General features: G+C 38.9%; 1 protein-coding gene across 17 annotated transcripts in view; it reads left to right on the forward strand.

The window, feature by feature from the left end:
• Positions 1-11,241, forward strand: part of TNIK (TRAF2 and NCK interacting kinase) — a 367,731-nt gene extending 356,490 nt beyond the window's left edge. For all 17 annotated transcript variants that reach the window (XM_077487975.1, XM_077487978.1, XM_077487985.1 and 14 more), the window contains 4 exons: positions 1,854-2,003; positions 3,698-3,857; positions 5,058-5,197; positions 9,320-11,241. In XM_077487975.1, the coding sequence (XP_077344101.1) occupies positions 1,854-2,003; positions 3,698-3,857; positions 5,058-5,197; positions 9,320-9,403 (534 nt within the window). In that variant the 3' untranslated portion in view covers positions 9,404-11,241. The remainder of the gene's footprint in view (positions 1-1,853; positions 2,004-3,697; positions 3,858-5,057; positions 5,198-9,319) is intronic.
• Positions 11,242-11,917: the final 676 nt, after the last annotated feature.

An 11,917-nucleotide genomic window follows, 5' to 3' on the forward strand; every position in this document is an offset into this window, starting at 1 on the left:
GCTTAGCCTATACCACTTGTGCTGCAGTAACATGCGGCAAAGCACATAACATGCTTTGGTGCGCCACAATGCCATTTATTGTGATTAGTACCCCAACACACCTCCAAAACACATGTGCACTGCAATGCAGCATGGCACAACGCATTGTGTGCAGTGTGTTGCATGCAAATGCAGCCTGCCCCATTAGCTTATTCATATTAAATTGGCTGTATAAAGCCCTGCAACAGGCATTTAGCAGAGTACTGTGTTTTGATTTAAATTGTCCCTGTTTGTCACCTGCTGCTGTCAGAATACACTGATAAGGGGCTGTAGCCACTGACTGATGCTAATTTTTCAATATGTCCCTGCTGAACTGGCCAAATTTTGATCCGTGTATTGCCAACTGTAAATTTGTAAAAATCCAAACTGATCCATAAAATCCAAACTGTGCAGGAGAAAAATAACAGCATATTTATGACAATCGCCTATTGGAATTAATGTGGCCATTGTAGAGTCACTTCTTTCATTCCAGTTGTTTAATATTTGAGTGAACTGATATACAGTATCTCACAAAAGTGAGTACACCCCTCACATTTTTGTAAAAATTGTATTATATCTTTTCATGTGACAACACTGAAGAAATTACACTACAATGCAAAGTAGTGAGTGCACAGCTTGTATAACAGTGTAAATTTGCTGTCCCCTCAAAATAACTCAACAGGCAGCCATTAATGTCTAAACCGCTGGCAACAAAGGTGAGTACACCCCTAAGTGAAAATGTCCAAATTGGGCCCAAAGTGTCAATATTTTGTGCAGCCACCATTATTTCCCAGCACTGCATTAACCATCTTGGGCATGGAAATCACCAGAGCTTCACAGGTTGCGGAGCTGGTGGATGATGGTGGAGAACTTGCTCTCCTCCACCTTCCATTTGAGGATGCCCCTCAGCTTCGTTAGCAAGTCAGTGGTCATCTTAGAGGTGTATGTGGGGTCGTTATCATGTTGGAATATTGCCCTGCGGCTAAGTCTCCGAAGGGAGGCGATCATGTTCTGCTTCAGTATGTCACAGTACATGTTGGCATTCATGGTTTCCTCAATGAACTGCAGCTCACTAGTGCCGGAAGCACTCATGCAGCCCTAGACCATGACACTCCCACCACCATGCTTGACTGTAGGCAACACACACTTGTCTTTGTACTCCTCACCTGGTTGCCACCACACACACTTGACACCATCTGAACCAAATAAGTTTATCTTGGTCTCATCAGACCACAGGCCATCCTCTGGATATGATGCTGAGCACGTGCACTCAACTTCTTCGGTCGACCATGTTAAACCACTGTATGGTCTTGGCCACCATGCTGAAGCTCAGTTTCAGGGTCTTGGCAATCTTCTTATAGCCTAGGCCATCTTTATGTAAAGCAACAATTATTGTTTTCAGATCCTCAGAGGGTTCTTTGCCATGAGGTGCCATGTTGAACTTCCAGTGACCAGTATGAGAGAGTGAGAGCGATAACACCAAATTAAACACACCTGCCCCCCATTCACACCTGAGACCTTGTAACACTAACGAGTCACATGACATTGGGGAGGGAAAATGGCTAATTGGTCCCAATTAGGGGTGTACTCACTTTTGTGAGATACTGTATCTGTTGGTCTTATATATTAAGTTTGACCCATAAATAACACTATCATCAGAAGATCAAGTGAAAAAACAACATTATCTGCCTAATAATTACAGTATGTGCACTGGAAGCTCAGAAGAGTCTGCCGATAATTCATGGAGGTTTTATACGAATAATAACAAGGAATATTACTTTTTATTTTGTGTGGAGTTTCAGCTGCCGATAATAAAACAGAAGGTATATGTTTAGTCCTTTACAGACCTCCAGCATAGACCATTGCTCTGTGATCTCACCGTGGAAGAAGGTCAAAGGTTAAAAGTAATATTTGGCTCAAGCACTGGTTTTCACGTCATTGATGTTGATTCTGGAAATACATATGACATCTATATTCCATCTCATGTAAGTAAATATGTCCAGAATGTGGTTGAGGTATGATGTTGTACCTTTTAAATTAGCAGTAACATGTGCCTGACTGCACTTTATCTTTTGGAGGTACAAACATATTTATGTAAACTGTAATTATTACTTGTGACATAACTACAATATAGACGTAAAGGTAAAAATCATGCAATGCACCTTGTGATATACAGTACATCTTTTCCATTCTTGGACTGTTTATGGAGACAGGCTGGAAATGTTATTTAAAAAAAAAAAAAGGTGTATAATACAGCGCTGTCTCCAATAAATGATCATACAATGCTAAATAAATAAAAATTTAAACATGTGACAAGAATTATTGAGTGTATGTAAAGCTGCAGTTAAAATTGTGAGATACCCACAATAATACAAACACTTTTCCAAAAAAGCTGCACTATAAAATTCAACCTACACTGGTTGTATATATATATATAAGTACGAAAGAAATTAATCCATTAATGACATGTATACATCATCAAATAGTGCAACATTAATTATAAAGTGAGTTAATTTCCCCTTTAAACTGCATAAATCAAACAATTAGTAAACATTTGTCCATCTCCAAAAGGATTTCTATGATTCCTCGTGATCTTCACCGTGATAGGACACAGTTCACCAGCGAAGAAAAGAGCCACCATAGCGTAATATTGCCAATAAATTTAATAAAAGATAAAAGATTGCACTTACATAGTATGTATATCAAAATGCGCTTCAATGAAAACTTTCAGCCGGCCGGCTTCTAAATTGCTGCCGTTGCTTCCGGGATCAGTGTAGAATAACGGTGACGTCAGCATGCCGCTCCTCCCTACACCGTTTCGTTAAAGGTAATGTCCCCTGGAAGACGTTACCGTTAACGAAACGGCGAAGGGAGGAGCGGCGTGCTGACGTCACCACTATTCTACGCTGATCCCGGGAGCAACGGGCAGCGATTTAGAAGCCGGCCGGCTGAAAGTTTTTATCAAAGCGCATTTTGATATACATGCTATGTAAGTGCAATCTTTTATCTTTTATTTAATTTATTGGCAATATTACGCTATGGTGGCTCTTTTCTTCTACTTATATGGTATGGAATGAGCAGTATAATTATTTGTGCGGAGCTCCCTGAAGGATACATCCTCCATGCAGTCTATATCCTCCATGCAGTCTAATATTTAACCGAGTGGCGAGTTACTTGGCAAGCTGTTTGGCGATTTTTGATCTCTTATATGGGATCAAAGGAGCTGGTAAGAGGCAGTAATTTTGGTGGTGGAAGAATCTTTTCTATCTTCTTTTGGGGACACTGTTTTTCGCTGGTGAACTGTGTCCTATCACAGTGAAGATCACGAGGAATCATATAGAAATCCTTTTGGAGATGGACTAATGTTTACCAATTGTTTGATTTATGCAGTTTAAAGGGGAAATGAATTCACTTTATAATTAATGTTGTACTATTTGATGATGTATAAATGTCATTAATGTATTAATTTCTTTCATACTTATATATATATATATACAACCAGTGTAGGTTGAATTTAATAGTGCAGCTTTTTTGGAAAAGTGGAAATGTTATTTACTGGTAGAAAATAATTCAAGATAATATAGGTTAAGTATAGCAAAATCCCAACTGAAGATTGCATTTTATGTTCCAAATGATATGATCCTTGTGTCTAAACGCAATCTTCTTTTCTTGTTTTCAGATTCAAGGAAACATTACTCCACATGCCATTGTCATCCTGCCTAAAACAGACGGCATGGAAATGCTTGTGTGCTATGAGGATGAAGGGGTGTATGTTAACACATATGGCCGAATTACTAAAGATGTGGTGCTTCAGTGGGGTGAAATGCCCACTTCAGTAGGTTAGTGTTTTTGGTATTGACAAAAACTGTGCCTTTAGTTTACATTGCATGTGTAATTAAATGATCAGGCCTTTGTTTGTATTGTGGATATTCAAATTAAAAACAAAGGTCCTTAGAACTTATGCCTAACCTAACAAACACTGGACATCATGGGTAAAGTGGGGAGCCATGGCTACATAATGCTGAAAATCTTCAGTCCTAAAAGTATACTGTCATGGTAGATTATTAGGGCTGCCATTACTAAACTCTCTTTTAGAATTGTAGTTTTCTAGTTGTCATTCTGATGCACTTGACTTTAATGCTATCTGAGTCACTGAGCTGGAATGACTATAGAGAGAAGTAGTCATGACACTCATTTACAGCAGACTTGTTCTGGGACTGTGACTAGCATTTTAAGAAAATGGCCTGTAATGCAGACTCCATTCTTCTTTTATGACAGAGTCGCTTTTAAAAATTCTATGACATGACGTCTGCATTAGTTTGACACTTAAGTATTCACAAATAATGGATGTCCCATGGCCAAATAAGTTGACAATGTAATGTCTGTGATCTTCATGCAATAGACACAGTCATTGAAGAAATGGTGATCAAGTAGGTTGGAACCCCTTGTCTGAGTGCCGTTGTTTTTTCCTTTGATGAGCTGGCTTTAGAGGTATCTGCAGATCATCTCCATAGGCATAAATATGAACAGTCTCTGAAGGCCAAAGGAATACTGTGGCCAGAACAGATGACTTAAGCTGTCCATACATACCTACTGTAAATTTCTTTCATTCTGCCTGCAGGCTGAACAATAGAAATCTAACAGCACGAATGGATTCATCTCCACTGCCAGCTTTTTTATTCTGACAGTTGGCTGCAGCGGCTGTCAGAATATCCAAGCAGTATCAGTTTGTGCCAACAGAGGCACCCATGGCTCGAATTTTGTCAAACTCAGCAAGCAGCTGGCAAAAGTTTAGCCGTGTATAGGAGCCTTTAGGGTGGTTCAGTTGTGCCTGCACATTCAACTGTCTTGACAACTTTACTTCAGTAAGTGCTTTTAGTTTAATTCAATTCTAAATGTTTGACTCCCTTGGCACTAGTAGTGCGGAAAGAAATACAGGCTGTTATCAGTAAATCAACAGATCAAGGGGTCCATGTGCCCATGGCCTTATTTCTAGATATCTAGCATCACCAGTCTAAAGCTTGTGTTGTCCTTTGCAGCATATATCCATTCCAATCAGATAATGGGCTGGGGAGAGAAAGCTATTGAAATCCGTTCAGTGGAGACCGGGCACCTGGATGGAGTATTCATGCACAAGAGAGCCCAGAGGTTAAAATTTTTGTGTGAGAGGAACGATAAGGTATGTACTACATAAGAACTATGGTTTGACTGCTGGATTATGGTGTAACCTTATTCACTCACACACAGAAAACTAAAAGCATATTACCGTTTACTGAAGGATGGGTGTCTTCTTACCTTGGAGTCAGTACACCTTTTTACTGTTCTGATTACTGGTATATGATTTTGGCACTGTATAAAAAGAATATGTCGTTTATGCAAGCACAGACTGCAGAAGATATGTTTAAAGCTCCATGTACACTAGTGGTTTTTTTAAGCTCCTAAAAGCTGTTATTAGCATTTGTTTCTGCTCCTAGAGGCTAAATTGTGTTATCCAATGTTTCCATGCACACTACCTTAGGTTATTAGCGTTTTTTGAGCTTCGGCGTCTAGGAGCAGAAAAAAAAATAGCTTTTGTTGAGTTTCTTGGAAGGTTTTTCCAGCAGAAACACTCCTAAACACTTCTAAATGCTACTAATAGCATTTTTGAGCTTTTTTTCTTTCCTTTTTTAAATAAAGGAACTGCAAAAATGGTAATCAAATGGTAACTCTTCTAAACATCTTAGACATGCTTAAAATGCTACTAAAACGCTACTACAAAAAATATTACCAGCGTTTTTTATCCATCGCTTTTTTTGGCTTTTTTCAGCTTAAAAAAATGGCAGTGTGCATGGATCTTAATGCTGTCCTCCCAAGCAAAATATTTACTTTGTATAATACTTTTCATACAAAGCAACAACTCAAAGAACGACTGTGTAACTGATATGCAATTTTTCCCAGTAATCCTTGGCCACTAGGGGCAGTGTTTCACTTTGAATTGATTTTATCTTTTTACAACAAGAGATTGTACTCTTTACAGCAAGTAATATGAACTCTGAAAAGAAGTACCCAAAGCGTATATTATCTAAAGCATATGTAAAAGTAATGTAACCTCTACCTAAATGCAGCACTTTAATTGTTTTTCTTTTACAAGTCTTTTAACATGTAATAAATAGATGATGCATTAAAGCACTGAGCAGTGTATTGGTCTGAGTGCTGAAACTTTGCTATTCTCTGTATGTCGAATTTTTACTATTATACTCCACTGTCAAGCTGTCTACACATGTTATAGTCTGATTGTGCAATCTTCTTCAGATTTCCCTAGAACTGTGTTGTACAAGGTTTCTAAACCTTTTTACATTGGAGGAACCCTTGGCAAAAGGCTGAGATCTCGGGGAACCCCTGAAACAAATTTTCAGATCTACAGCTCACAGAACATTGGCTCTGATCAGCAAGTTGTACATAGAACAACAAATAACAAACGGCATTAAATAATATAATAAATATAAAAAATGTAAAAAAGGCTGTTGCTTTCCTCCACAGGCTGATCAGCGCAGGGAAGCTGCTGTTGTAAAATGCCTTTTCCTTTTGAGTCCCACTAGCCCTCCTCTTGTCCATCCAAGTAATATTACATAGAAGAGCCCGGGACAGATAAAAGAGGAGGAATGGTGAGGAACAGCACAGTAATTACCAGTATGCTTCCCTGCACTTCTCTGCTAATCGATAACACAGGGTTTCCCAACTGGGCTTCTGCCGAAAATCAGTATTGTGGCAGATGTATATCCACCCAGTGTTTTCAATATACACTGATACCTGTTGCTTCCTTTGTAGTTGCAGCCCCTGTGAACTCAAAGGGTGGTGACAGGAGGGGTTTAGAGAGTGGGAACACATGGCTGAATCAGGAGGTGACATCCTGTGTATGGCAGCCATGAATGCAGACTGTGGAGGGGAGGGGGCAGAGAGAGGTGGCACGGGGCTGGATGAGACTCAATGTAGCAGGAGTGTTAGACCATAATAGCTTTATTTACAGTTATGGCATAACATAAACCTATTATTATCTCACCTCCTGTTACATTTAGTCTGATCCAGCTGTGTGCTCCTCCTCTTTGCAGTCTGTGTCATGGCTGCCATGCACAGGATGTCACCTCCTGCTTCAGCCATGTGCTTCCCTCTCTCTGACCACCCCCACCTCCCACTGTCTGTATTCGCTGCTGCCTTACCCATACAGAAGATCTCTCCTCCTAAGCCAGCCATGTGCTCTGGCTCTACAGTGGAATACCGTACATGTGCACATTTCACTTGAATGAGCACATAATGCCAATATTGGGTATGATGGCAACATTGGAGGAGAATTACAGAGCCACATTTGGTCACTGACCTGCATAATACAATACTTGCATACTTTGGTTGAAAAAAAGATATCAATCAAGTTTAACCAAAAGATAAAACAAAAACACACAGCTTCCTCAGATTTAGAGATGAGCTTTAGGTTCAAGTTTACCATTAAGAGCAAAACTAGACCAAGAACTAGAACCAAAGCTGTTCACAGTTTGGCGAAATAGGCAAAATAAATGGCCAAATTTAGCCAGTTTGCTCTCCCAACCCTCCAGCTCCTGCAGGTAATACATTATTACTACTGCAACGAAATGACAGATGCCGGCTGCCCGCTGGCTTGTTTCAAATTGTAAACAGGCTGGTGGACATCCCTGGTGAGATCACTGATAAATTATAGTTATGACTATACTTGGTAAATGACATCAAGCAGTTTGCCTGACTGGTTTGTTGACATTCAGCATCTGAACAAGGACTTGTAATTTGTGACAGGAGAGACCCAGGAAAGGGGGGGGCAGCAATCAGAACAAGCGCTTCATGTCGACAGGTCCTGACTGGTGGATGTAGGAGTCTGCAGGGGAGGCATGTATCAGAATCTGGAAGCCCACTTCTAGAATAGGGGGGCCCTCAGATATCCAACATCCGCCTAACCGAGTAAGGAATACATAGTATCCCTTGTTACTCATTCACAAAAATTGAAAAAGTAAATATAAGCACAAAGTTGCCAAAGAAAAATTCCATTAAAAAGTATGTAGATCCAATGTTAATCCCAATGAACAATGCCCCTTTGCCCGCTGGCTTGATAATTCAACAACAATCTTCTCCTGCCGCAATCCCATCGCAAATTACAGCTCTCTAGCCTAATGCTGAATGTCAAGAAATTGGCCATGGATGCTGGCTGATGTCATTGTCCATATTTGGTCAATGACATCACCCAAAAATCCCTGGGAGCTTTGTTTACAAACAGAATCAGGCAAGGAAAAGATCTGTCATTTAGTGTCAATATTTTTTTGTATGTAATTTTTACAAGAGTGCATCCTACAGCTATGCTGCTTCATGTGCAGGCTCAAGGCACCCCCTTGCATATCATTTAAAGAGGAAGTAAACCCTGATGAGTTTACTTCCTCTTTCATTCCCTGTAAAAGCAAAGCATAATGGACTACTATGCATCATCAAGTGAAAGTGAAAAAAATGCCTGAGAAAAAAAAACTGGTAAGCTAAAATAGGTTATATTTGTGTTCTTTGTTTTATATATACTTTAAGTATGTATTTAGAATTCTCCTGGTTGAGTAGAGATTGATCATAGAGGGATCTCTTTGTAGAGCATAAGCACTGCTTTACATTATTTTAGTTTTGTCCTCAAGCTGTTCAGGGATGGTCAGCCTTTGAAGACCTTTCTAAGTGTAAAGTAGAAAATCAGCTATCCGCCCAATAGATGAGAAGAATATCCTTTTATTTGCTATAAATAATATTAAAATATTTCTCAACTAAGATTAGTAATCTCCTGTTCATTGGGGATCCTCTCGTGTCCTAACATAGAGGGATCGCCACTCTCTTCTCATGCTGGATATTCATGGAATGGGCCTGTTATTACAAATTTAACCTGCAGCTCCACTTGCTGTTGAAATCTGGTATTGTGGCACAAGCTGACAATTCACTGGTTCTTTAAAGAATCAAAAAATGTTTATGGATGACCTTTAGTCCACCAGGCACTTCTGAAGTTCATTCAGGTTTCTGTGTTGTCCATCCTGTCTGTTACATTTTTTTATTTGCTGACCAGTGCTACATTAATGTTTCTCATTGGCTCTTTCTCAAAATGAAGTTCAAAGATAAATTGCTGCTGTGAAAGGTGGTCTTCTCAGTGTCACTACACAAACACTCTAATTACATTAGGGATTTCCATTCGTTTTGAATTCCCAATAAATGCCCAATGCAAAATGATGTCACATGAACAAAGTTTTTTGTGTTTATGAATTCTGCTTGTCTTTTATAGGTGTTCTTTGCGTCTGTCCGATCAGGAGGCAGCAGCCAAGTTTTTTTTATGACATTGAACAGAAACTCCATGATGAACTGGTAACAGAGCTGTCCGAGCAATTCTATCCATGGCATTATTTCTAAGCTAGGTCTGGTTTTTGTAGACGTGCATAGCCTCGTGGGATTTTCTGCTGCTGCCTGACCAGGCTGGGTATTCTTGTTTATCAGATCTGCAGAGTACACCGGACTTTTTAAGAGCAGAATGCAAGGATTCAGCAGCCTTGCTATAGAGCAAGAGAACAGAGACTTTGCACTTCAACACTGGGAACTGTGGTTCACAGGTCCACAGACATCAGCGGCTTGTTCATTTTACCTTTTTTCATTGTGTCTTATTTTGTAAGAATGGCAAAAAAAAAAAAAAAAAAAAGTATCGAGACTTGAGCCAGTTTGTTGATTCCTGTCTGCCTGCTCTAGCGTTATATATAAATATAGATATGTTGTAAAAATTACTGAGTAAAATAAGACAGCACAACAATGTACCTTTTTTCTGTTTTGCTGAACGCTAAAGCTGTATAGCTGGGTAATTGAAGAATTAAAGAAAAAACCTTTTTGCCTTCATCAACCTGAATGTTGCTTTTTGATAGCAACAGCCTAATTCATTTTTAATGGAAAGCAAAGTTTCCTCTTCTTTTGGGAAACGTAGTTTAAATGGCTAAACTAGCCGCCGTCTGAATAAATCTTATGCCATTACTCGATCTGTCTGTTCATAAAGTCAACCAATGCTTACACAGCTGTGTGCGTTGGTATTGTAATGAACAGCAAGTGCTATTTAGCAAATGGAAAGAGACTCCTGTGCTGTTTTTCTTTTTGTATATAATGCAACAGGTCAGGGCAAAAACCAAGAGGTAATGTTAGTGGAGAGGTTTCGGTTGACTGTCACCTTTTTAAATTTCAGACAAATAGCGAATAGGCAATAATAGGACTGTTGCCAATATTGTCACAATGACACTTTCTAGTATTAATCAATTAAAATGTCAGGAGCTTCTGTGAGGCTGTGGCCTACTACTTAAAAAAATAATAAAAATAAATACAAAAAATAAATAGTTTTTTAACCAAAGGGTGGCAGAATGAGAGCAACTGCCACCACGGTTTACAGGCTTCAAGCTTTACTGGCCAACATTGTAAAAACAGATTTCTTAGAATTACCCAACGTACAGTAACAGACCACATCTGTGCAAAAAAAATAAAAAAAGACAAAAAAAATTAAATAAAAACAAAATCTACAAAAAAGTGTGTATGTAGTTCAGGTGATAATAAGTCTTTCAACACAAATGCTCTAATAATTTAATGATAAAATATGTGTATCAAAGGTTTATTTTTAATAGCTACAAGCATGGCTGGCTGTGATAATAGAGTGTTACATAAAGAAAAGTGTGGCGCCTTTTTTTTTTTTTTTTGTTATTAAAAATTGATTTTATTTTTTGGTTTACCTACCTCGTTTTGCCTTTCTTTTTGAGCTCTTCATTGCAGCTTTGTTATTTGTATAACATACATCAGGGGTGTGCTAGGAACTGCCAGTGAAATACAGTTTGCCTCCTCCACCTTCAAAACAAAACATTGCATTCAAAACCGTATGCCTGCAGACTAGATAAGAACCACAGTATTGTTTGCACTTCACTAGGACACTTCACAGGAGAATAATGTTGATCTAATTTGATTTGGAGGAAAATTGCTGCACACTCAGTTATTTACAATTTGGTTGCAAATTGTTTTCCTTTAGTGGCTGTGATTGTACTTTCGCCGGGTGCTTTTACTATTTTGTTGCTAACTGATGAACCTTTTAACAGTAAAACAGTCAAAAAAATACAGAGTTGCAATTCTTTTTTTATTGTGGGTTTTTTGGGGTACAGTTATGAAATAAAAGGGAATTATTGTGTTTCACATATTGTCTGTAATCATTTTCTTACACCTTTTATTATTTTTTCGACAAGACAGGTAAAGAACACAAAGTAGATCTGAATTCTTGGGAGTTGTTTTAAGGCAGCTATTCAGTTAAGATTTCTATACACAAACCATCTGAGCTGCTTTACATTTCTGCAGTATTTGGAGTTATAGTGTAACTGGCCAGAATCAAAAATGGCGTAAGATACAGCCTTTCGGTAGCATTAACACGGCAATTTTTGTTTTTCTGAGCCCTACCTGTAACATAGATCATTTACCAGTGATCTGGCCATACATGGATCAGAATTTGGCTTGTTCAGCAGGGACTGGCTGAATTTCAATCCATGTGTGGGCACTGTGCTTGTACAGAAGTCAATCTATTGATTGACTTTTGTACAAATGCCCTGTCAGATTTTCCTCACTCAATCAGCACTGCAGACTATAGCCTGCAATACTGATCAGTATATTCTGATGGTGGGAAAGTCTCCCCACTGTCAGAATTCAAAGACCCTGCAAGAGGATGCAGGTCAGCCCGCTGGGTGAATGAAAAAAGGACTAATGTATGGGCTGCTGTACGCTCCTACTTACTTCAAAGGAATAAGCTCACCTGCAAAAGTTAGAGAGTTGAGTTAGAGAGTCAGTGTTAAACCATTTAACACTGACAGGGATGCTTACA

Source organism: Lithobates pipiens, unplaced genomic scaffold (assembly GCF_037356315.1).
Source record: "Lithobates pipiens isolate NorthernLeopardFrog02 unplaced genomic scaffold, aLitPip1_a1.2 Scaffold_18, whole genome shotgun sequence".
Lineage (NCBI taxonomy): Eukaryota > Metazoa > Chordata > Amphibia > Anura > Ranidae > Lithobates > Lithobates pipiens.